This window comes from Ochotona princeps, chromosome 24 (assembly GCF_030435755.1).
Source record: "Ochotona princeps isolate mOchPri1 chromosome 24, mOchPri1.hap1, whole genome shotgun sequence".
NCBI classification, from domain to species: Eukaryota; Metazoa; Chordata; class Mammalia; order Lagomorpha; family Ochotonidae; genus Ochotona; species Ochotona princeps.
The window spans coordinates 2730192-2756456 of record NC_080855.1 but is presented as its reverse complement, the minus strand read 5'-3'; the positions used below and the strand labels follow the sequence as shown (position 1 = coordinate 2756456).

General features: G+C 47.4%; 1 protein-coding gene and 1 non-coding gene across 2 annotated transcripts; both read left to right on the top strand.

The window, feature by feature from the left end:
- Positions 1 to 8508: 8508 nt before the first annotated feature.
- TRNAW-CCA (transfer RNA tryptophan (anticodon CCA)) lies at positions 8509 to 8580 on the top strand. The gene has a single exon. It is a non-coding gene; the product is annotated as a tRNA-Trp (tRNA).
- Positions 8581 to 11310: 2730 nt separating this feature from the next.
- Positions 11311 to 20814, top strand: LOC101530508 (zinc finger protein 501-like). Its single transcript, XM_058681175.1, has 5 exons — positions 11311 to 11355; positions 13287 to 13397; positions 13533 to 13621; positions 16802 to 16928; positions 19178 to 20814. The coding sequence occupies exons 1-5, from the start codon at positions 11322 to 11324 to the stop codon at positions 20362 to 20364; spliced, it is 1548 nt and encodes a 515-aa protein (XP_058537158.1). The 5' UTR covers positions 11311 to 11321; the 3' UTR covers positions 20365 to 20814.
- Positions 20815 to 26265: the final 5451 nt, after the last annotated feature.

The following is a 26265-nucleotide window of genomic DNA, read 5'->3' as shown; positions in this document are numbered from 1 at the left end:
GGGGAATCTCAACTGAACTTGAACTGTGGTTATGCAACAAGGTGGAGGAATCCACCATGGTGAGAGGGTTTGGGGAGGGGTGGGGAGAATCCAAGTACCTATGAAACTGTGTCACATAATACAATGTAATTAATGAATAATAATAAAAAAAGAATCTTGCTTCCAGACTCGGGTCTCCCAGCCCGGGTCTTGGGGCCTGCCTGCTACGTGCCACGTTCATGAGCCCCGGGCAGTGGGGGATCCAGCAGGGTTTGGCTCACCTGGCCTGGGGCCTTGGGCTCACCTGCAAGAACGTGTCTTACCTAGTGGAAAAGGTGGAGCAGTGGACACAGGCCCTGATGTAAAAGGAGCACATGGCAGCTCATTGGATGCCATAGCAGAGAACAGAACAAACTGGACAACTACCCCAAACAAATGATGACAGCAGCAAATCTCAGTGAGGGCCCAGTGCGGTAGCCTAGCGGCTAAAGTCAAGGCCTTGAACGCACTGGGATTTCATATGGGTGCCAGTTCTGGTCCCAGCAGTCATACTTCCCATCTAGTTCCCTGCCTGTGTCCTGGGAAAGCAGTTGAGGACAACCCAAAGCCTTGGGACCCTGCACCTACATGGGAGACTCAGAAATTTCTGGCTCCTGGCTTCACATAGGCTCAGCTCCAGCCGTTGCGGCCGCTTGGGGAGTGAACCTTCCTCTGTGTATATCTGCATTGCATTCCCAATAAAAATAAATAATTCTTACAAAAAAAAAAACTCTTGGTGAATGGAGGAGACTTGAGGCTTACTATGTCAGCCAATGGACATTGGGAGGGTGGCATCATCCGGGGGGTCGGTGAGATCGGCAGCACCTCAGAACTGTCCAAAGCACTTGGGCAGAACCCTCGGATTATGGACACATTGGGATGAAATGGCGGTTCCTCATCCCTGAACTGGGACGTTTGATCAGTCATGTGTAGCTTCCTCCTTTTCTCTCCCCTTACCCCAGAAACAACAAGAAGAAATAGCAAATTTGGAAACATTGAGTTCTGGAGTTTCCTTAAACCTTGATTCTTCCCACCCTGATCAACCATGTAATCATGATAAAAATAAAATAAAATAAACCTTCCTCCCAGCCATGGCCAGAGGCCAGCCCCAACTCTCAGGTATTCATTGGGCCAGGAGAAACTGGCATGCAGGTGTAGGAATCAAAGAGCCAAGGACGCCCGGCTGTCTGCAGGCACTGGGAGGAAGGCTGCAAGGGCCTTTCCTGTATCTGTCACCTAGATAAATCACTCTGGGGCATTGGCTTAGCCCATTTCCCCATTTCTTCTGGGAAAAAAAAAAGTGGGATTTATGAAGCCTAACTCATCGAGAGTGTGTGGGTCACAATAGACTTGGAATTGCCAGTGCCACGCAGTAAACCTGCCACTTAAATGTCATGTGCTACCTGACAAATTTTTTTGAAAGATTTATTTATTTTTATTGCAAAGTCAGATATACAGAGAGGAGCAGAGACAGAGAAGAAGATCTTCCATCCGTTGATTGACTCCCCACGTGACCACAATGGCCTGTGCTGCGCCGATTCTAAGCCAGGAGCCAGGAACTTCTTCCAGGGGTCCCAAGGCTTTGGGCCATCCTTGACTGCTTTCCCAGGCCACAAGCAGGGAATTGGATGGGAAGTAGAGCTGCTGGGATTAGAACCTGCGCCCATATAGGATCCTGGCATGTTCAAGGTGAGGACTTAAGCTGCTAGGCCACCACGCCAAGACCAACAGATGTTTTCAAACATTTATTTACTTGGAAAGCAGAGAGAGGGGGGCTGCAATGACCTGGGTTGGGCCAGACTGATCCTGGAACTCCATCTGTATCTCCCACACGGCTGCACACGGATAGCAAGGGTTCAAGCAAATACTTGGTCATTTTCAACTACTTTCCTAGGTGTGTTAGTGGAGGAGCTGTAGGGGAAGTGACACAACCGAGACTCAAACCAGTGCCCATATAGGATGTTGGCGTCTCAAGTAGCAGCTTGGCTCACTGTGACACAGTGCCAACCTCCATCCCTTAATTCTTTTTTTTTCATTTTTCTAATGATTTATTTATTTTTATTACAAAGTCAGATATACAGAGAAGAGAAGAGATAGAGGAAGATCTTTCATCTGATGATTCACTCCTCAAGTGAGCGCAACGGTCGGTGCTGCGTCGATCCGAAGCCAGGAGCCAGGAACTTCCTCCAGGTCTCCCACGCAGGTGCAGTATCCCAATGCATTGGGCCGTCCTCGACTGCTTTCCCAGGCCACAAGCAGGGAGCTGGATGGGAAGTGGAGCTGCTGGGATTAGAAACGGTGCCTATATGGGATCCTGGCGCATTTAAGGCGAGGACTTTAGCCGCTAGGCCACCCTACTGGGCCCATTTTTTAAAAAATTTTATTTATTTTTATTACAAAGTCAGATATATATAGAGAGGAGGAGAGACAGAGAGGAACACCTTCCGTCCGATTATTCACTTCCCAAGTGAGTGCAACGGCTGGTGCTGTGCTGACCCAAAGCCAGGAGCCAGGAATTTCCTCCAGGTCTCCCACTTGGGTTCAGAGTCCCAAGGCTTTGGGCTGTCCTCGACTGCTTCCCCAGGCCACAAGCAGGGAGCTGGATGGGAAGTGGAGCTGCCGGGATTAGAACCAGTGAGCATATAGGATCCCGGTGCGTTCAAGGCAAGGACTTTAGCCACTAGGCCACCACACTGGGCCCAATTTTTGTTTTTTTAAAGATTCATTTGTTGTTATTAGAAACGCAAATTTACCAAAGAGAAGAAGAGACAGAGTAAGATCTTCCCACATCAAGCAGCTGCAACAGTCGAAACTTAGCCAATTGGACACCAGGTGTCAGGAGGTTCTTCAGGGCTCTCACGGTGGTGGGGTTTGGGGGTGCAGAGTCCCAAGGCTTTGGGCATCCTCGATTGCTTTCTCAGGCCACAAGCAGGGAGCTGGAGTGGAGGTGAAACAGCCAGTACGGGACCCAGCACCATATGGGATCCTGGCAGATGCATGGCAACTTTAGCTACTAGGCCAATGCACAGGGCCCATTCTCAATTCTTTTTTAGGATTTATTTATTTTTATTGGAAAGGCAGATAGATATACAAAGAGAAGGGGAAACAGAAAGATCTGCTGTCTGTCTACTGGTTCACTCCCCAAGTGACCACCACTAGGCTACTGCATCAGGCCCCATCCCTTGATTCTTAAGGCCATCTTGACAGATCTGAATATCAGTCTTATGAACAAATAAAGGTCCCTGTGCAGTGAGCATTGCTGCTCTGTCTGTGTCGGAAGCATTCCTTCCTGAAGCAGGGCCTGTAGCTACGACTGTGATGCTCATCTCTTTGCCACTTATATCTGGGAGTCTTGTGCAGCTAAAGAATTATGTTGATTTCTTGGCGTATCTACTAATCCCACCAACCCGTTCTGCCTAACTCCCTGAAAAAAACGCCTCCATTTTAAGAATTATTTTGTGAAGCTGGCACAGTAGCCTAGTGGTTAAAGTCCGCGTCTTGCACGTGCCCTGATCCCATATGGGTGCCTTCTGTCCTGTTGGCCCCACTTCCCTTTCAGCTCCCTCTTGTGGCCTGGGAAGCAGTAGAGGATGGTCCAAAGCCTTGGGACCCTGCACGTGCCTGGGAGACCCAGAGGAGACGCCTGGCTCCTGGCTTCAGATCGGCTCAGCTCTGGCCATTACAGCCACTTGAGGAGTCAGTCAGCAGGTGGAAGATCTTTCTCTGTGTCTCTTCTCCCCATATATCTAGCTTTTCAATTAAAAAAAAAAAACCTTTAAAAAAAGAATTATTTTGCTTATCGAGACCCATAGCCTTTACTTCCAGTCATGTCTCCCTGAAGAAACCACTGCCCCTCCTCCAGAGGCCGGCAAGCTAACCTTCCACCCTGCAGCATTAGCTGCAGCATCAGCATCCCATATGGGCATCACTTTGGGTTCTTGCTGATCCAGCTCCCTGCTGATACCCTGGAAAAGCAGAGGAGGATGGCTCAAATCCTTGGGCCCTTGCACCACCCAGGGAGATCTGGAAGATGCTCTTGGCTTCTGAGCCTCAGATTAGCTCAGCGCTGGCCACTGAAGATGTATTTATTGAGGGTCGAGTGTGTGGTGCGCAGAATCAGGCTGGACTGCAACACCCATTGATTCGCATGGAAGATAGGGCTGGAAACAGAAATGACCGAGCAATTGCAATCAGTGTAAGCTGACTGGGCCAACGGACTCTGCCAGACCCTGTACTGGCATGCACACACAGGAATCAGGCCTGGGATCACCTCAGAGAAAGTTTCTTTGAGGATCCTTCCAACTGAATTGCTGATCTCAGAACCCCAATCATGAAGAGAAGTGCAGGTTCCATGGTCTGACTGTGGAGTGCAAGTGTCAAAGCTGAGCCTCCTCAGAGGCTCAGATGGAGCAGTGGACAGCAAATCCGAATCACATGGAGGATATGGCAGTCTATTGGAAACTGCAGAGGACACCTGGTACCACAACAGGACGGAGGACAGAACAAATCAGTATCTACCCCAGCCATTGTTGGCAGTGAAAATCTGGGCAAACAGAGACTCTAAGGTAGATTGTGTCAGCCCGTGGATTTTGGAGAGATTCCATTGTGCTTGGAATGGCGAGACTGGCAGCAATTAAGAACTGTTCAACTATCAAAAGCACTTGAGCAGGACCCTCAGAGCATGCCCCACATCGGGGACCTGGAATGCGTGGGAGGCTGGGTGGGACTTCTCCCTTTATTCTCCCCTTACCCCAAATCTAGAAAAAAAATAATAATGTGGAAACAATGGCCTTACCCACTTTCCTATAGCCCTTGACCCTTTGTGTCCTAATCAACTATGTAAAGATTATCAAAATAGAGCCTAGTATGATAGTGTACGGTTAAAGTCCTTGCCTTGAATGCTCCAGAGTCCCAATTGAGCGCCATGGCGGCCCTGTTTCCCATCCAGCTCCCTGCTTGTGGCCTGGGAAAGCAGTCGAGGATGGCCCAAAGCCTTGGGACCCTGCATCTGCGTGGGAGACCTGGAAGAAGTTCCTGGCTCCTGGCTTTGGATTGGCTCAGCTCCAGTCATTGCTGCTGCTTGGGGAATGAACCATCAGACATAAGAGATTTCTCTCTGTCTTTCCTCCTCTTTGTATATCTGCCTTTTCAATAAAAAATAAAATAAATATTTTATCAAAATAAAATAATTTTATAAAGATGTATTTATTTTTATTGGAAAGACAGATTTGCAGAACGAGGGAGAAGACAGATTTTTTTTTTACTTTTTAAAAATTATTTATTATTTTTAATTCATTAATTACATTGTATTATGTGACACAGTTACATAGATACTTGGGTTCTCCCCACCCCTCCCCAAACCCTCCCACCATGGTGGATTCCTCCACCTTGTTGCATAACCACAGCTCAAGTTCAGTTGAGATTCCCCCATTGCAAGCGTATACCAAACATAGAGTCCAGCATCTTATTGTCCAGTCAAGTTCAACGGCTTCTTAGGTATACCCTCTCTGGTTTGAAGACAGAGCCAGCAGAGTATCATCCCGATCAATTAAAAGCTCCAACATACCATCAGTAAAAATTTATATCATTATGGAATTAATTGACATAGTAATGAGTAACCGATATGTTAAAGATAAATGCGAGTTCCTAGCCACCTTCTGTGACCACCTCATTGACATTTCAATTTTAGTTTATACACAACATATAACATTCAAAGCATAACATGTTATACATAACATCATATCATCTTAAATTAAGGCAAACATGTGGTATTTAACCTTTTGGGATTGGCTCATTTCCCTTAGCATTATGGTTTCCAGTTTGGCCCATTTGGCCACGAGAAGATAGATCTTTTATCTCCTGGTTACTCTCCAAGTGGCCGAAACGGCTGGAGCTGAGCTCATCTGAAACCAGGAGTCAGAATCTCCCATGATGATTCAGGATTAAGCGCTTAGTCCATCCTCTGCTGCTTCTCCAGGCCAATAGCAGGAAACTGGATGGAAAGTGGAACAGTTCGGACAGGAAACTGCCTACATGGGAGATCTGTGCTTGAAAGGGGAGGATTAGCCAATCAAGCCATTGCCCCACCAACTCCCCAGAGCTTCTTGAATGTAATTATGTTCCCTGAAACCCCAACGTCTATCACCATCTTCTCTAAAGTCCTTTGGACCTTTTCTTTTTCTTGACCCTCTTAACTTAGTCATTCACTTAAAAGGGGCTGGTATTGTGGCATCGCAGGTTAGCAGCCTGCAATGCTGACATCTTAGACAAATGCTGTTTGGCATTCTAGCTGCTCCACTTCCCACCTAGCTCCCAGGAAGACTCAGTGGAAGATGGCCTGCAGGCTTGGGCCCCTGCACCCACATGCGAGACACACAGGAGTTTCTGGCTCCTGGCTTCGGCTCAGACCAGCTCGTCAAGGCAGCCATTTGGGGTGTGAATCACCAAAAAACATGTCTCTCTTCCTCCATTTCTCCCTCTCTCTCTGTCACTAAGTTTTACATAACTAAATAAGTATTTTAAAAATAATAATAAATTCATTTTAATTTTGATGATGTTTACCTAAATGATGCATGCTCATGTGCACCACCAGTTAGGGTGGGGCGGGTCAAGGAGTGCGGAAGTGGATGAGACAGCTGCCTCCAATCTCCTTTTGCTTCTGCTACTGCTTCAGTGCTCAGGAACTGGGGAAGGCCACCCAAAGTCATCCCAGCCTCGTGATGTGGAGCATGGAATTAAAGACATCGAAAAACACTGGATCATCTTTTCACCACCACACAAAACACCTACACAGTCATGCCCCTTTCTTTGCCACATTAAAAAAATACGTCCATCTTCTTAGTAGAAAAGTCAAGTTCTATGTTTTTTTTTTAAAGATTTATTCATTTTATTACAGCCAGATATACACAGAGGAGGAGAGACAGAGAGGAAGATCTTCCATCCGATGTTTCACTCCCCAAGTGAGCCGCAACGGGCCAGTACGCGCTGATCCGATGCCAGGAACCTCTTCCGGGTCTCCCACGCGGGTGCAGTGTCCCAAAGCTTTGGGCCGTCCTCGACTGCTTTCCCAGGCCACAAGCAGGGAGCTGGATGGGAAGTGGAGCTGCCGGGATTAGAACCGGCGCCCATATGGGATCCCGGGGCTTTCAAGGTGAGGACTTTAGCTGCTAGGCCACGCCACCGGGCCCAAGTTCTATGTTAAAAGAAAAAAAAAAAAAGATGAGCATGTAGCTAATCTCATTTTTAAGGAATTTGCTCTGTTAATAATCTCTCTTTCCAGAATTTTTAATTTCAGTCTTTTGATCATTTTCTTGTTCAGTGTCACCAGAAGACAAATGCCTAATGATGCCACTTCTCTAAGGTTCCTGCAGGAGTCAAACTCATAGAGGATGGAGGATGCCAGGGGCTGGTGACGAGGATGGAAAGTCGTGTTTAAGGGGCTTCAGTTTCATGAGTGAAAAGTTTTAGAGATTAGTTACAGAACTATGCAAATGTGAAACTCTATCCACATTCTCCACCCATAACAAAACCCTAATCTTCCCTTTACCCTTCTTTCTGTCTTTTAGCCTGGAAAATGGCCTCAGGTGGCCAAACCGCCAGACCCTGGAGTCTACCGGTGCTCAACGGTCGTCAGCTAAATTTTCTTTTTTTTTTTTTTTAATTTTCTTTTTTCTTTTTAAAGTTTTTTTTAAAGATTTATTTATTTTTATTGGGAAGCCAGATATACAGAGAGGAGAAGAGATAGTGAAGAAGATCTTCCGTCCGATTTTTCACTCCCCAAGTGAGCGCAACGGCCGATGCTATGCCGATCCGAAGCCAGCAGCCAGGAGCCAGGAACTTCTTCCAAGTCTCCCACGTAGGTGCAGGGTCCCAAGGCATTGGGCCTCCTTGACTGCTTTCCCAGGCCACAAGCAGAGGGGAAGTGGAGCCGCCGGGATTAGAACCGGCGCCCACATGGGATCCCGGCGCGGTCAAGGCGAGGACTATAGCCGCCAGGCAACGCCGCCGGGCCCCTCAGCTACATTTTCTTAATTTTCTTGCTTTGTTTTTAATTTTGCTTCTCCCTATCATGTCTGATGAAATTTCTACAAAGATTATGTACAAACTTTTAAAAACAGCAACAACAACGAAAGGAGACCCCAGAATGCTCTCTGTGATAACAGGATTTGTGTTGCCCTGCGGAGGGGAAGGGGTCACTCGCTTTTGGAATCCTGGGAACTCAGGAGGGGACCACTGTCCCTGGACTCCACCCAGGCTCTGCGGGAGAGGCAGGGGAGCCGCGCTGGCACACTGCACTTCCCGCGCGGCTGCTCCGATGTCTTTGCACTGTCTGAACGCCCGCCTCAGACCGGGGAGGAAGGACCGGGCCCTTGCGAGTGTCAGTCTCCAGCTAGGCTCAATCAAAGCCCAGGAGAAACAAAAGGGTTGCCGCACCTGACCGCAGACACTGCCGACCTTCATCCATAGCACTAAAGCCACACCCCGCACCGGGACCTCGTGGCGCAACGGTAGCGCGTCTGACTCCAGATCAGAAGGTTGCGTGTTCAAATCACGTCGGGGTCAGCTTAGTACCAGTTTTCTTCCTGGCGCTTAGGTTTGCTGTTTTAAATTTCTGCCCGTTTTCTTTACCCCAGAGGGACTAATTTTCATCTCAAGGAGTCTAATGAACTGAATGGGAAAGAATACAGGAACCGCAATTGGGGTTGGTCTGCTTGCAACGCTAAGGGACTCAGCCAGCCCTAGGCTTCTCCTAGGACACCCTGAAGGCTAAAAATGTGACCTTAAAATAGAGCAAGAGGGAGCTTGGGTAATGAATTCAGGCTGCTGTGACCCCAGGAAGCAAAGTTAAGTACTAAATAGGCTCAGTTTCCTTGGGATTTACATCTGGTTACCATGGTGCAGTCAATCAGTTCATTCTTTCTCCCCCTCCTCCCCTTCCTTCTTACTCTGCCTCTTAACCCTCTCCTCACCAGTTTCCTCTCTCAAATTATATGTAATTTATCAGTCAAGATTATGTCAAAAATTTTTATTTGATTCAATTTTTAAAAGCTCTATTTATTTGTAAGGCAGAATTATAGAATTCAAGCCAAAAATAATAGGAACAAACAAAAAAAGAATTCAAGGCAAGGACTTCAGCCACTAGGCTACTGCAGCAGGCCCAAAATAAATCTTAAAAGGAATGACAAGTTTGAGGTGTAGAATTTTGGAGACAGCAGCAAATAATTCAAGCTTTGCAGACCATTGAGTAATCTAGGGTATTATAAACTGTGTTGATGAGGCTACATTTTACACCGGGTAACAACATGGCTCGATTTAACTTTTAAAATGTTCTTTTGGCTGCCTTGAGCAGCATGCACTGAGGAGAGGAAATATTCAAGAAACGACACCAACCGGGACTCGAATAATTGATTCCAACCCATGCCCCACGCTGTAAAGAGCTCCAAGTGTTTCTGACACCTGACACAGAGGGAATAAATGTCTTTTGTCCAGGTGACCCCAGCTCCTCTGGCTCAAGGTCAGGGAGGTCAGGGTTGTGGAGGTGGGAGAGGGGAGGGCCCCTCCAGGGCTGATGTTAATTCCTGGGGCACACCAGACATCAACTCAAAGCCGATTTCTGGCTTGATTCTTTCTCACATCTAATCTCTCCTACGAACTCTTCTCAATCTTCTCAATCCCCTTTGTCCTTTCATATTTTTCCTATCAGGATCCTGCGAGCTCACTCAACCCGGCTGGACTCAAGTCCATTTCATAGACTTTTTTTTTTTTTTTTAGTTTGCAAAGCAAGATTTATTTAAAGAGAACAGGGAAAGTGTTTCCTGCCTTAGTGGCAGGTGGGGGCTCCAAGGGTGGTAAGACACCCCCTCCCATTTAATAGACTCTTAGCAGCAAAATCATCCCAAACACGGGGCCTTCTTGTTACCAAGAATGGAAAAACTGACAACCCTTTCCTCCCCCTCCCCACTCCGGCAAAAATCATACACGGACACAATGTGGAGCGTTTCAGTGACAGCTTCCCATTTCACGCAGAAGGGAGACCCGAAGGCCAGCCGCGGTCCCTTCCCTAAGCAGACGCCCCCAGGGCAGGCCGTGGTGTCCCCGAGCCCTCTGGGAAGTGGAGTCTTTCCGCCAGCCCCCCGCGACCCGGCGCGGGCGCCTCCAAGTGCGCAGATGCGACTCCAGGCGAGTGTCGGGCTCGAGCCTTTTGTGTCCCCCGCGCTCCGTGGGGCCGGCAAGCGGTTCTGTCGGCTCCTCGGGCGTCCTCGCAGACTGCAGCCCGCCGGGGGCCCTGCCCTGTGGACAAAGCCGGTCGGGGAGCGCGTCCGGGGGTAAGACACTGTGGGGCCTGGCTGCAGCCCGAGCCGGGCGTTCAGGTTGCAGTCCCGGCGGGGAAAAGGCCTAGCCTCGCCCGGCCCAGGCCCACGCTGGGGGCTCGTCGAGCTGTCAGTGAGGAAACCTCCTGAGGGGCTGCGCGGGGCGTCTGGGTTGGGCTCCGGGCGACCAGGGCGTTCTACGAGGGGGTGGGGCTGCCGCTCAGGCCTCTGGGAGGTGGACTCAGGAATGGAGGATTCTGGGAGCAGAAGTCCAGTAGGGGCGAAGGATGCGGTTTTCCAGGTGGTTAGGGCCAGGGCAGGTCTTGCTGCTTTTGACCTTAAACCTCGTCACTGTACCCAAGCCTCATAAAGACAGAAAGAAATGAAAAAAAAAAAAATGAGGAGATAGGAGAAGTGGAGTGCAAAGTCTTACCCATCCATTTTCTGTGCTTTGCCTATTAAAGAGTTCTGGGGTTGGCTTCTTTTGGGGGGCCAGTGCAAGGAGTGCGACTCTGGACGTACAGGATCTTGAAGTGTGAGTGCGCAATCTGTGTCCAAAGGGTCCTGTCTTTTTTTCTACCTGAAGCTTCTGAGCCTGCTGTGGGCGCCCGGCTTACAGTTACAGCTACCATACCAGGAGGCCATTGAGACCCTTGCATGCCATTACGCCAAGTTGGCTCTGGAAGATTCTGGAACTAAGTGTATGTGTGGCTATGGCCCAGAGCTCACTGCCCCAGGTTCCTCCAGTTTTGTTGTGATGTGACATGTCCTGACTGATCCTGGCCTTGGACTGCAGTGTGTAGTGATAAGCCTGTGGCAGTGGAGACAGGGCGATGCCCCACAGGAAGGCAAAACAAACTGAAAAGCTGCAGCTTCAGGGCAGAGGCCCTGCTTGACAGAAGGCAGGCTGTGTGGTGCTGAAAGTCTACACTCCTCTGAAACAGGGGCCACTGACGACAGCCTAGCGGTAACAACAAAGAAGAGAAGGTGAGCATGGATTATCTGGCCATCAAAGTGGAGGAAGAAGGTAAGGACTGCCTGAAATAAACATGGAGTTGAAAGTGGGGAGAAGGGAGAGAAATACACTTGTTGAGAATGAAAAGATAGAAGAGAGAGGCAGCCCCAGGCCAAGAGAAGGCCCCAGAGTGGACCACAGGCGTTTTGGGCATCGCTGGCAGGCTCCTATAGCAGTACATTCTGCAGACCCATTTTCTCCTTCAGCACCGATTCCACATCCTCTGTCAGTCTGTGGGGGAGAATGTTCCATAGCGTTTGCTCTAGTAAAAAGAACACCTATTACAAGTCTATCCCTAGAGACTATTCTAGAATGTTAATGTATATAGTGGTAAGCCTAATGGGAGTGACTTTTTAAATAAGATTTATTTATTTTTATTGCAAAGTCAGATATGCAGAGAGGAGCAGAGACAGAGAGGCAGATCTTCCATTCAATGATTCAATCCCAAAATGGCTGCAATGGCCAGAGCTGAGCCAATCTGAAGCCAGGAGCCAGGAGCTCTTCCAGGTTTCCCACGCAGGTGCAGGGCCCCAAGGCTTTGGGCCATCTTTGCTTTCCCAGGACACAAGCAGGGAGCTAGATGGGAAGTAGAGCTGCTGGGATTAGAACCAGCACCCATATGGGATCCTGGTGCATTCAAGTCAAAGACTTTAACCACTACACCATCACGCTGGGCCCTAACTTGGATTTTCTAATAAAAATAAACAAATTAAAAAAAATATTTTAAAAAGTCAACTTCAGGGCTCAGTGCAGTGGCCTAGCAGCTAAACTCCTCGCCTTGAATGCACCAGGATCCCATATGGGCACCAGTTCTAGTCCGAGCTGCTCCACTGCCCATCCAGCTCCCTGCCTGTGGCCTGGAAAAGCAGACAAGGACAGCCCAAAGTCTTGGGACTCTGCACCCATGTGTGAGACCTGGAGGAAATTCCTGGCTCCTGGCTTCGGATTGGCGTAGCACTGGCCGTTGTGGTCACTTGGGGAGTGAATCATCGGACGGAGGATCTTCCTCTCTGTCTCTCCTCCTCTCTGTATATGTCTGACTTTGCAATAAAAGTAAATAAATCTTTTTTAAAAAAATAAAAGTTAGAGACAGGAAGAGAGAGAAATCTTTCATCCGCTGGTTCACTCTCAAAATTTCCACAAAAACAGAATTTTGGCAGTTGGAAGCCAGGAATCAGGAACTTCTTTCAGGTCTGTGACATGGGTTCAGGGATCCTGAGCTGCTTTCCCAGGGCGTTAGCAGAGATCTGGATCAGAAGGAGAGCTGCCAGGACTCAAACCAACATCCGTATGGGATCTGGACCCTGCATACGACACTACCCCTGGAATTTAACTTTTTGATCACTGCACTTGGAGGGGTAGCATCGTTACATAAGGGATTATGGCATCAAGGATTAAGCTGTTACCTGTGGCTTTGGCAACCCAAATACATGCCAATTTGATTCACAAGGCCTCTACTTCTGATCCAGCTCCCTGTTCATACACTCGAAAAAGCAGCAGAAAGTGGCCCAAGGGCCACACGGGAGACCTGGAAGGAGCTCCTAGCTTCAGCTTAGCTAGGAGTTGTAGCTATGGGTATTATAGCCATGCACCCATTTGGGAAGTGAGCCAGCTAATGTAAGATCTGTCTCTCTGATTCTCCCCCTCTCTGTAATTCCCCTTTCAAGTAAATAAAATAAAACCAAATATTTTAAAAAAAGAACATTCACCTGATTATTGTATAATGCCTACTCCACAAACATAGGAGGTTTTTATTTTTATTTTTAAGATGTATTTATTTGAAAGGCAGAGGGAGAGAGAGATTTCATTCACTAGTACACTGCTCAAATGTTCACAACATCCAAGCTGGGCTAAACCTAAGCCAGGAGTCAGGAACCCAGCTTGGTTTACAGCTTAGGTGGCAGGGTCCCAGGTACTCAGGTTAACCTCTTCTGCTTTCCCAGGAGCCTTTGCAGGAAGCTGGGTCCGAAGCGGAGCAGCCGGGACGCCAGTGTGGGATGCTGGTATTGAAAGCAGTGACTTCACCTACTGGGCCACAGTGCTGGCTCCTGCATGTGAGTTTTTTGAGATAAATAGAGTCAGGCTTATTCATATCATTCAAGCGATCTGTGACAGCCTTTGTCCTGGTGAATATGGAACCGCAAAAGTAGAATTTTCCTACTTTATGGCTTGTTTTCTGCTCCTTTCAGCTGTGACCACCGAAGATGCTTCTGTACTCCAAAAACAGAGCGCAGAAGACGTGGAACCCACCGTTGAGCTGCTTCCTGTTGAGTTTCAGGTGAGTTTGAGTTACATTTCTCTCCTCTGAATTTTTTTTAAAGATTCACCAATTTGTATTTGAAAGGCAGATTTAAGAGAAGGAGAGACAGCCACTAAGTCTTCATTCCACTGATTTACTCTCCAAATGGCTGCAATGGCCGCAGCTGAGCTGAGCTGAACTGATCTGAAGCCAGGAGCTGGGAGTGTCTTAAGGGTCTGTTACAGACTTTGAGCCATCCTCTACCATTTTCCCAGGCCATAAGCAGAGAGCTGGTTGGGAAGTGGAGCAGCTGGGACATGAACTGGCACCACATGGGATGCTGGCAGCACAGGATGTAGAATTAGCCTGTTGAGCCATGGCACTGGCCCCTTGAGGCTTAAATTTAGGAATGATTTATATGTGCAGTAGTTTAAATCATGCAGTTGAGGTCTCTGAGAGTGGATGTGGATGAAGAAGACAAGAAATCTCTTTGCTGAGTTGTAGCTCACCAACGTATACAGATCAGGGAGATGGACAGCGAGCTGCAAAGGAGACAGAGAAGATGGGACCAGGAGGTTGAAAGGAAGCAAAGATGTGGAATCTTGGAAACCAAATGAAAGCTTATGTGTACTGTGTAGAACCACCACCTGCAACACCAGTGTCCTCTGTGGGTGCTGGTTCATGTCCTGGCAATGACCTGGGAACGCAGTGGAAGGTAGCCCAAATACTTGAGCCCCTGCTCCCCAAATGGGAGACCCAGAAGAAGCTCTTGGCTCCTAGCTTTGACCTTGCACAGCACTGACCATTGTGATATCTGGGGAGTGAAGCAGCAGATAGAAGATCTCTTCGTATCTCTAATTTTTTTTTTAAAGATTTATTTTTATTACAAAGTCAGATATACAGAGAGGAGGAGAGACAGAGAGGAATATCTCCGTCCGATGATTCACTCCCCAAGTGGCCACAACGGGCCGGTGTGCGCCGATCCGAGGCCGGGAACCAGGAACCTCTTCCAGGTCTCCCACGCAGGCACAGTGTGCCAAATCTTTGGGCCGTCCTCAACTGCTTTCCAGGCCACAAGCAGGGAGCTGGATGGGAAGTGGAGCTTCCGGGATTAGAACCGGCGCCCATATGGGATTCCGAGGCGTTCAAGGTGAGGACTTTAGCCGCTAGGCCACGCCGCCAGGCCCATCTCTGTAATTCTTAACTTTTGAATAATAAATTATTCTTTTTCAAGATTTATTTATTTTTATTACAAAGTCAGATTTATTTTTATTACAAAGTCAGATATACAGAGAGGAGGAGAGACAGAGAGGAATATCTCCGTCCGATGATTCACTCCCCAAGTGGCCAGTGCTGCGCCAATCCGAAGCCAGGAGCCAGGACTTCCTCCAGGTCTCACACATGGGTGTAGGGTCCCAAGACTTTGGGCTGTCCTTGCCTGCTTTTCCAGGCCACAGGCAGAGAGCTTGATGGGCAGTGGAGCAGCTTGGACTAGAACTGGTGCCCATGTGGGATCCCAGCGCGCTCAAGGCGAGGACTTTAGCCACTAGGCCATTGCACCAAGCCCAATAAGTTGTTAAAAGAAAAAAAAAAGTATTGAGGCTGGCACAGTGGTACTGCAGGCTAATCCCTCACTCTTTGGCGCTGGCATCTCATATGGATGCCAGTTTTTATCCTGGCTGCTCTACTTCCAAACCAGCTAACTGCTTATGGCCCGGGAAAGCAGTGGAGGTTGGCCCAAGTCCTTGAGATCCTATACCCATACACCCATGAGAGAGACTCAGAGCAAGCTCCTGGTTCCCAGCTTCAGATCAGCTTAGCTCTGACCATTGTAGTCATTTAAAGAGTGGTCTGGTGGGTGGAAGACCTTTTCTCTCTCTTTTTCTCTCTGAAAAATCTCATTATCAAATAAAAATGAATAAATGTTTTCAAAAGGAGTTAATAATCAGCAGGAGGCAATAACTAGCTATGTTTCATGCTGTTACTCAAGTAAGATGAATTTGGAAATTTACCACTGTGTTTACAAATCTGCAGGTAAATTGTTGACTGTGCAGTGACAACTACTTCATGGAGTGGTTGGACGGGCATGGGGTCAAAAGAAAGCAAGGGGCCTAACGCAATGGCTCAGAGGCTGCATGCTCAACTTGCATGTGTCAGGATTCCATGTGGGCGCCATTTGTGTCCTGGCTGCTCCGCTTCCCATCCAGCTTCCTGCTTGTGGGCTGGGAAAGCAGTCAAGGACGGGCCAAAGTCTGGGACCCTGCACCCCCGTGGGAGGCCCGGAAGAAGCTCTGGAATTCTAGCTTTGGATCAGCTCAGCTCTGGTCATTGAGGCCACTTGGGAAGTAAACTCTGTAAATCTGGCTTTCCAATAAAATAAAAATAAATTTTAAAAATAATAGGAGAGAAATTGGAACTGGAGACAAGAGACAACTATTTCGGAGATTTTTATTTTAAAGGAAAGGAGGAAAGTAGAGTGTGTTACAAAGAATAGTAAGACAAGTGCAAAGCGGAATACTTTCAGTTTTTAAAGACAATTTATTATGTTTATTAGTAAAAGGCAGAAGAGTATAGTTAAAAATATAATTTTGTCATCAGTCTTCTTGGTCCAAATCAAAGATCTGACCCTTACAGTCATAAATAATGTTAATAATATGATAGCCTCTTGATAAGGTATATGTGAAGAACTTACCACATAAAAAATAAATCATAGGGCCTGGCGCAGTGGCCTAGTTGTTAAAATCTTTGCCTTGCACACCTGGGATCCTACCTGAGTGTCAGTTCTAGTCCCGGCAGCTCCACTTCCCTTTCAACTCCCTGCTTGTGGCATGGGAAGGCAGTGGAGGATGGTCTGAGGCCTTGGGACCCTGCACCTGCAAGGGAGACCCGGAGGAGGCTCCTAGCTCCTGGCTTTGGATCGGCTCAGCTCTGGCCTTTGTGGCTACTTGGGGAGTAAACCAGCAGATAGAAGATCTTTCTGTCTCTCCTCCTCTGTGTATATCTGAATTTAAAAAAAAAAAAAATAAATATTTAAAATAAATAAATAAAATAATAAATATTACTATTTTCATTATTATGCTCCTTAACATAGACTCATATTTAATATCTTATAACAATATGTTATAATTAAAATTTAACCTCTGAAAGATGCTTGCTTTTCTAGACTGTTCATTTCCTTTATCATTCCCAAGCCCTGTAAGAATGTGCTTGTTCTTCCAGGAATTGATGACAGTGAAAGATGAAGAAATTGACTTGGCCCATGAGGAGGTTGAACAGCTGAATTCTGCCCCGAGGTACATGGGCATGGATATGAAGGTGGACCACTATGGCAGCCTGGTATTCTGGGGTAAGAAGATCTTATTTGGTAATGTGAGCTACTTACTACAACAGAAATATTTTAGTCTGTTTGAGCCACTGTAACAAAATATCACAAGCCAAAGGGTTTATGAGCATCCAAAACTGATTTGTCATAGTTCAGGAAATAGAGAATCTATGATCAAAGTAATAGAAAGTTTGGTGTCTGCTAAGAGTCCCCTGACTGGTTCATAGTTGGTACCTTCTCATTTGGTAGAAGGGGTGGGACAGGTCCCTGTTGGGCGGGATCTTGCATTGGAAATTTGAAAATTTCAAGTGAGTATGTAAAGGAGATAGTTGAGAATGTGGATGGGAAGAAAGAACTAAGCTGGAGATACAGTTTTGGGATATAAAAAGTAATTAAAATCACAGAATGGATGCGGTGTTTAACTTGCACTGGATATTTATAAGGTCTTTTTTAAAAAGATTTATTTATTTTTATTGGAAAGTCAGATTTTACAGAGAGGAGGAGAGACAGAGAGGAAGATCTTCCATCTGCTGGTTGATTCCCCAAGTGGCTTCTATGGCCGGAGCTGAACCAATCTGAAGCCTGGAATTTCTTCCAGGTCTCCCATATGGGTGCAGGGTCCAATGCATTGGGCCGTCCTCGACTGCTTTCCCAGGCCACAAGCAGGGAGCTGGATGGGAAGTGGAGCTGCTAGGAATCAGTGCCCATATGGGATCCCGGCTGGCACCCATCTATAATGTCTGTAAAGGAGAGAATATAGTTGGAAGAGCCTAAACTTGGATGTTAAGAAATGTCAACATGGGGCTGTTGTGAGCCCATTTTTATTCCATTAAAAATAAATAAATCATTTTTTTAAAAAAGGAACTTGTCAACATGTGAGAAGAGGAAAGGGGAGTTGGTACAGTGGCTCAACAGGCTAATCTTCCACCTATGGCACAGGCATTCTATCTGGTCATCAGCTTAGTCCTGGCTGCCCTACTTGCAGTCTACCTCCCTGCTTGTGGCCTGGGAAAGCAATGGAGGACGACCCAAGGCCTTGGTCCCCTGAACCTACATGGGAGACTCAGAAGAAGCTCTTGGTTTCAGATTGGCTCAGGTCCAGCTGTTGCAGCCATTTGGGGAGTGAACCAGCAGATGGAAGATATCTCTCCCTCTCTCTGTGTTTCTCTTTTTCTCTGTAAATCTGCCTTTCAAATAAAAAGAAATAAATCTTAAAAAGAAAAAAGAAGAAACAGTGGAACAAGTTTTAGAAATGAAAGGGCGTGGTGGCAAGGTAGGCTAGCAATCCTTTGCCTGCATGCTGGCATCCCTCATGTCTTGGCTGCTCCGCTTCAGATACAGTTCCCCTCCTAAGGCCTGGAGAAACAACGGAAAATGACCCGTGTCCTTGGGCCCTTGTATCACATGAGAGACCTGGATAAGGCTCCTGGCTTCTGGCTTCAGATCGGCTCAGCTCTGGCTGTTGTGGCTATTTTGGGAGTGAACCAGCAAACAGAAAACCTTTCTCTCAGTCTCTCCTTGTTTATCTGTAAAATGTGCCTTTCAAATAAATTTAAAAGGTCAAATGTGGTTGTTTTATGGTGATGTTATTATGAGTAATTTTTTTTTTTGTCTAATACTTTTTCAAAACTTCTCCATCATAGCCTATGTTTTCTTTCTCGCCCCTTCCTCTCTTCTTTCAGGCTAACATTTATCTCATTCTTCTGGGTATTTACTTGTTCAGTTTTCTACTGTCGTCAGCTGACCTTGTATTGTGCCTTCTATTAATTGTTCTGTTGCCACTTCTTTTCCTTGAAATTTTTTTCATTTGGTTTTGACTGATTTGAAAGTCAGAGTTACAGCGAGAAAGGGAGAGACAGAGGGAGACCTTGCATCTGCCGGTTACTCCCAAGTGGTCACAATAGGCAGCACTGAGCCTGGAAAGGCCAAGAGTCGGAAACTTAACCCACATCTCCCACATGGGTGGCGGTGACCTAAACACTTAGGCCATCTTCCGTTGCTTCTCCTAAGCTATTAGAGAGCTATAGCGAAAGTGAAATAACTGCTTATGGAACCATATCATGGCGTAATCTAAGTAATTAATTTTTAAAGTAAGTGGAACAACTGGGACACAAACCTGTGGGGATGCTGGCATCTCAGATGCCTGCTTTATCCTATGAACCACAACGCTAGTCCAACAGGCATCACTTAAAAAAAATTGTCTTATTCCCTCTAAAAAAGATCTTACTTCCCCCAACGTAGTGAAGACAAACATTTGTACTTATTTATTTCAGATTCGGAATCTATGCCTGCAACTGAAGAATTCCTTTCAAAGCAGAAAGTTTTTGATGAAGAATCCTACGAAAGAGAGCTGATACTACAAAGGCTTCAAAAGGATGATTCCTGGGGCTCTAGGTTGATAGAAGCCTGGGAATGTGAAGGCATGTTAGAAAGGAAGCAAGGAAGTCAGAAGAAAGTTCTGAGGCATGCCTCAGCTAAACACAAGAAAAAGCCTCGAGATTGTTATGAAATCGGGGAAAGTTCAGACCCAGTTAGACGTCGGAAAAGTCACCCAATGAAAAAGCCCTGGGAATGCACTGTGTGTGGCAGGTGCTTCAGTTACTTCTCCGCCTTTGTCCTACATCAGAGAATCCACACTGGAGAGAAGCCCTATGTGTGTAGCCTGTGTGCAAAGGCCTTTAGTCGGAGTTCTTCTCTTAGCCAGCATCAGAGAGTCCACACTGGAGAGAAACCGTACAAGTGCAGTGAGTGCGGGAAAGCCTTTAGTCACCGTTCAGCTCTCGTTCAGCATCACGTTGTTCATACAGGAGAGAAACCCTATGAGTGCAAGGAATGTGGGAAGGCCTTCAACCAAAGCACAAATCTCATTCAGCACCGCAGAATCCACACTGGGGAGAGTCTCTATACCTGCAGGGAATGTGGGAAGGCTTTCAGCAACACCTCATCCCTTATTAAGCACCAGAGGGTGCACAGCACAGAGAAACCCTATGGGTGCAGAGAGCGTGGCCCCACTCAGCATCAAAGAACTCATGTAAGAGAAAAGCCGTATGAGTGCAGTGATTGTGGAAGAGCCTTCAGCTACTGTTCAGCCTTTATTCAGCATCAAGGAACTCACACTGCGGAGAAACCCTACATATGTAGGGAATGCAGGAAGGCCTTCAGCGACCGCTCGGCTCTTGTGAGACATCAGAGAGTTCATACAGGGGAGAGACCTTACAAATGCAGAGAGTGTGAGAAAGCCTTCAGCCAGAGCTCCTCCCTTACAAAGCATCTGAGAACCCACACTGGAGAGAAACCATATAGATGCAATGCTTGTGACAAGGCCTTCAGCCAGAGTTCATCTCTCATTCAACACCAGAAAACTCATACAGGGCCAAAATCCCACCAGTGTAAGAAGGGTGGGAAGCCCTCCAGCGTACGTTTAGCCTTTGATCAACAGAAAGAAATATATAACAAGTAGAATGCTATAAATGGACAAAAGAAGTAGTCTCTCCCATACAAACTTGTTGTAAATATTACAGATCATATTCTAAAAACATAAAGCAACCGTGTCCCACTGGAAATAGCCCTCTCCTTTGGACTGCTCTGTGTGGGGAAGAGCAGCGAGAGGCAGATGTTGGGCTTTGAAAAAAACTATGAGAAGTGGATTCCTGAGAGTAAGATGTGTCATCACCCAGAAGGAGGTCTAGGATGGGCTAACGACAAGACTGGGGAGTTCTTGGGATATTGAAAAGACTGCTGATTCTGCTGAGCCTAAGGCACACGAAGCTGTGAAGAACTTTTAATGAAAATTGTCAAAGTGGATGAAGAAATTCAAGAAGCATGCACATGAGTGGACTCTGGTGTCTGTGATGTGTCTCAGCTGCAATACCCACACCACTGAGGCTACAAAGGGAATTTAAGAGAGAGTGCAGAAGGAAAGTTTGCTGTAGTCAAAGACAGAGGAAGGAGCTAGGTATCAAAAATCAGTATGGTGTCTAGGACTCAGAGCCATAGAATGAACATTACTGAGCTTGGTAGCACTAACTAGTGTCTGCCTGAAGGCAAAAGGGGAGGATCCGAACCCCAAAGAACAAAATTACCAGGAGGTCTAAAATAGAAGGAGAACAAATTTAAGCCCAGGAAATACTCCCTTTTGATGCTACTCCATTCCATTTGATTACTTGTGCATTTTTACACTTTAAAACCAGTGGTATATTGGATGTACTTTGAAGTTACCTGAGAAGCTTCAAAAGGCACTTGGGTCTCCACCTCAGAGATTCTGACTCAGGTGGTTGGGGATGTGGCCTGAACATAAGGAAATCTTTTTTTTTTTTTTTCTTTTAGGGACTTATTTATTTTTATTGGGAAGGCAGATCTACAGACAGAAGGGGAGATGGAAAGATCTTCCATCCACTGGTTCACTCCCAAGTGGCCACAATGACCGGAGCTGAGCTGATCCAAAGCCAGGAGCAAGGAACCTCTTCTGGGTCTCTCATGCAGGTGAAGAGTCCCAAGGCTTTGGGCGGTCCTCAACTGCTTTCCCAGATGACAAGCAGGGGGCTGGATGGCAAGTGGAGCCGCCGGGACATGAACCAGTGCCCACAATGGGGTACAGGCGCTTGAAGGGGAAGGATTAGCCAATCAAGCCATTGTACCGAACCCAAACATGAGGAATTCTAAGACTTCTCAAGTAATTGCAATGTGCAGCCATGATTAAGAGCTGGCGATTTAGGTTCTGCACAAGTAGCAGTCAGGGAGGGAGGGTAATGGGCAGCTGAAAAGAAAATGACAGTCAACATTAGCTCTGAGGAAGCTCTTAATATCCTGGCTTCTGTTTTTGCTTCCCCTTGCAATTCATATAACACTATTGCTTGAAAGATTTTTTTAAATAATTTGTTTGAAAGTCAAAGTTACAGAGAGAGAGAGAGAGAGACAGAGAGCACAGCATCTTTTGTTTGCTGGTTCACTCTCCAGATGACTGCAGTGACCAAGGCTGGCCCAAAGCCAGGAGCGTCATCTGGTGTCCCATACATGTGACAGAGCCCCAACACTTAGGTCATCTTGCGCTTCTCCTGGATCAGAAGTGGAACAACATGGACACCAATACAAAGCAATGAGGCAAGAAAAAGTTAAGTCAGAACCTTAAATTCCCCAAAGTAGAAAACAAGATGTATTGTGTACCTAAACTACCTGAAGTAATTGGAAGATAACTGTAGACAGGGTTGGTTAAGCCACCACTGTCCCATGCGACAATGCCGTCTGTATGAGCACTGGTTTGATTCCTAGCTGCCCTACTTCCAATCCGGCTCCTGCTAATGTGCCTGGGAATGCAGTAGAAGGTGGCCTAACTGCATGGGCCCTGCCAGCCACTTGGCTGACCAGGATTGAGTCCAGGCCCTTGGCCCAGCCCTGGCCATTGGGCTACTTTGGGGATTGCACTAGCAGATGGAAGATCTCTCTGTTTCCTGTCAACCAGGAGAAGGAAACAACCATTGTACTCGAGGAGTGAGCTTCATGTGTTAGGGCCATTGTGGGAAAGATGAACAGCCCCAAAGTTGGCCTCTCTGCATGTAGATAACATTGAAAGCGGGAATGAGTGTGGAATGTCATGTGGCTCATTACGTAATAATCAAGTCTGTTAGTTATTACCAGGTTTTCTTGGATTTTCAATGTGATTGATAACCAGATACAAATCTGTACTATTGAAACCTGACTCAATGCATGGATCTGTCCTATAATAAAGATCTGAACTCTGTAACCAAACTCACACCTGTGGAACAACCTGACTGGCTGGCTGTGGGTGTAATCCTCAGTTTGAATAACCAGACTGATTTTTTCAGTCAAAACATGGGATCAAAAGAAATATATCTCCTTTCTGAAAGTCTTTATTTAGCTAAACATATGCAACACTGCCAGAGACCAGCTGTAGCTGAGTTCAGAGCTCACGAAAGATGTGTGGAGTCGGCATTTTAAAAAAGCTAGAGAAAAGATGGACCACTATAATTTCATGATCATAATGGACAAGAAAACTGTCCCCTTTATTTATACCGAAGTCACAAGCTCTTGCACAGACTTGTTAGGTCATGGTCAAATGGGTGTTTCCAAAGATAATTCTGCAAATTGTTTCACCTTAAAGCAGGGCATTAGCCATTCTGACCTTGCAGCCAGGAACTCCTGAGCGGGCAGCACTTATTAACCAGTAATACACTCCTAGTGCATTGCTCATTCTACAACTTATCAGTTAAAGGAGAAAATATATCACAGAGAGAAAAACATAAGGATCAGAAACAAAAAACTTTAAACATAAATTCCTACTACAGCCGGGGCTTAACAGCCCTTAATTAGTTTGCAACTATGATTTATAATGTTAGTACAAACATCCTTGAGCTCTTCCAGCCAAAGAGAGCAGGGGAGACAGCATCAGTTGTCAAAGGCCTGCTCCCCAAGCCGTTGTTAATAACATTAGTTCCTAAACTCACATCAGTTCCAGAGACCATCTCACAAGGGCAAACAACAATGCATCGACACATCTCAGTGTTGGTTGAACATCTGTAAGCCCGCCTTGAAGTAGCTGGGGGGCCTTACAACTGGGGAGCCACTCTCGTTGCGCCTTGTGTGCCCCAATGACACAAAACCTGAGAGGCCTTGGCTCCTAGCACAGCACACCACTCCCTAGTATACAATAAAGTGCATTAAAATAACTTGCTGCTGGGGCCTGCATTGTGGGTAAAGCTGCCCCTGCAATGCCACATGGACACGGGTTTGTGTCCCTGCTGCTCCACTTTCAATCCAGTTCTCTGCAAATGGCCCAAGTCTTGGACCCTGCCTGTATCCATGTGGGAGGCTGGCGCAAACCTGGCTATTGTGGCCATTTGGGGAGTGAGCCTCAGGTTGGAAACATCTGTCTCTCCCTCTGTAACCGACCCTCGTGACCAATCCAGCACCGCCCCTCCTCCTCCATGCTGATTAGCGCGTGCATGGGACGCGAGGTCCCGCCTCCCTTCTCCCCGCCAGAGACTTCCTCGAAACCTCCTCAGCCCTAGAGGAGACGCGGGCTGAGACCCTCTGCTCCAAGGCGCCCGAAGACCTCTAGTATCCGGCCCCGGGTACCCCCTTCCACGGGATTAGTTGAGGAGCGCTGACCAGATCTGAGAGGGAAACTCGACCCCCGTGGTCGCCGCTGGTGGACACAAGAGTCCCACGTGGAAGACTCCCTGGAGGAGGTGGGCGGAGGGGCAGTGGCACCGGCACCAACCGGGTTTGGGAACAAAAACGAGCAAACAAACCAGTGTGAGGGGAGGAGTGGTGCCTCCGGGGCAGCCGGTGTTGCAGATTCCCGCTGGTCGCCTTCAGCGGGGACAACAGGGCTTTGCCGTCCCCCATGGCGACACCAGCGTCAGGACGCGCGGGTGGCTTTTTGGTGCTGTGCTAACAGGAAGTTAGCCTTTTCGAGTCTCCTAGAAGTTGACGTCAGGTCAACTTCCAGCTTGGGGAACCCATCCGCACGCCTGACGCGCCGCCGCGTGGGATTCCCATTTGGCGAGTAAGAGGTGGAAGTTTCACATTCGGAGTCGACCGTGTGCAGCGTCAGCGGACAAGACTTTCCTGTCACAAGTTTAAGCTCTGAGTCTCAGTACCTAGTCAGTCACCGTGTTCAGGACAGGTTCTGAGGTTCCTCTTTTGTGGAAGAGGTAGGCGGGGTGGGGGGAGTGTTCCCATCGTGATTTCAGGGAGCTGGCTGTGAAGTTTTCTTGCAGCTTATATAAGAAAGTAACTGGCGACGGGCAGACAGGTCCCTTAAGGATGGGGCTGCTGGGTCCTAACAGGAGCTGCCAAGCCAGGGGCGCTACGACACTGGTCAATGGGAGCGGGGCTGGGAATCCAACACGGAAGGAATAAAAACCAAGAAATGGCCTGTGGTGTTTCTTGAAGTGAGAAGTCTTGCTGGGAGATTCCCGTGTCCAATGTACACTAATGGTTCATTTGAGGATGAAACCTCTTTGTAGCCTGGGTGAGCTTGTTTGGTGGGTGAATGCAAGGTTAAGCTTACTGAAGGTTTTTGCCAAGACAGAAAAACACACACAGAAAAATCACCTGGATGCCAGCTCTCTTGTTCTGTCCAAGGAAAACAATACTGAATTCTAATATTGAGTCAGTGATCCTGAATAAGCAATAGTGAATATTAAATTAAAATGACTTTTTTGGGCCGATGGAGCTGAAATCTCGACCTAAAATTCATCTGTGTGGTAGAGAAGGGCACCCAAATGAAGAACACACACAAGTTGTTCTTCTGAGCTTGCTGCAGCCAGAGGGTCCCTCACCATCGCTTGTGGCGGATGGAATCTCAAAGGCAGGTAGAGAAATGGGAAGCTTCGTAAATGGGGGGTTTGAGGGTGGAAGAGGAGGGAGGCAGTGCTTTGCCCTGTCTGGAGCTGGATGGCCCGGGGAAGCTGGTTAGCTGCACCTTGACCTCTGCAATGGGTAAGGACACATCGGGGCCCGGCGGCGTGGCCCAGCAGCTAAAGTCCTCACCTTGAACGCACCGGGATCCCATATGGGCGCCGGTTCTAATCCCGGAAGCTCCACTTCCCATCCAGCTCCCTGCTTGTGGCCTGGGAAAGCAGTTGAGGACGGCCCAATGCACTGGGACACTGCACCCACATGGGAGACCTGGAAGAAGTTCCTGGTTCCCGGCATCGGATCAGCGCGCACCGGCCATTGCGGCTCACTTGGGGAGTGAATCATCAGACGGAAGATCTTCCTCTCTCTCCTCCTCTCTGTATATCCGCCTTTCCAATAAAAATAAATAAAAATCTTAAAAAAAATGTTTAAAAAAATGGGTAAGGACACATCTTTGGCTTCCTCCTTCTGGTCATAAATTGAAGGGGGCTTTGGGCATGAAAACTATGTCTACCAGAGTGCAGTCTCCAAGCAAAACCCCAACAAAAACAGACCCTCTGAGGCCAACCAGAACTGTGTGCTTGTGCTCTTGTGTCTGTACTAAGCACCTCTGCAAGGATTCTCTGAGACCTACAGGTTAGCAGATGAGCTGTTTCCATGGCGCGTCCTCCCCAGCGAGTAGTTGCTAGCTGCTGCAGTCCGTGGGGTTCTCAGTGTGTGTTCCTTTTGAAACGGCTGGTGTGGCCTTCTTCCTTTAAAACCTTCTGCTGCCTCACCCGGCCCCTGCAATTCTCAAACTCTTGGCTTTGCAGGATTGATTTCTTGGTTGCTCACTTTGGGTGGCAGAGATGAGGCTTTGCCCTTCCCTGCAGGTTGTTGCCACTTGTGGATGGGAGATCTTCTGTAGTTCTTGTTACATAGTAGTGTCCCTGCAGGGAGGTGCGTGGGATATACTGCAGAAGAAAGGGGTGGGGAGAGC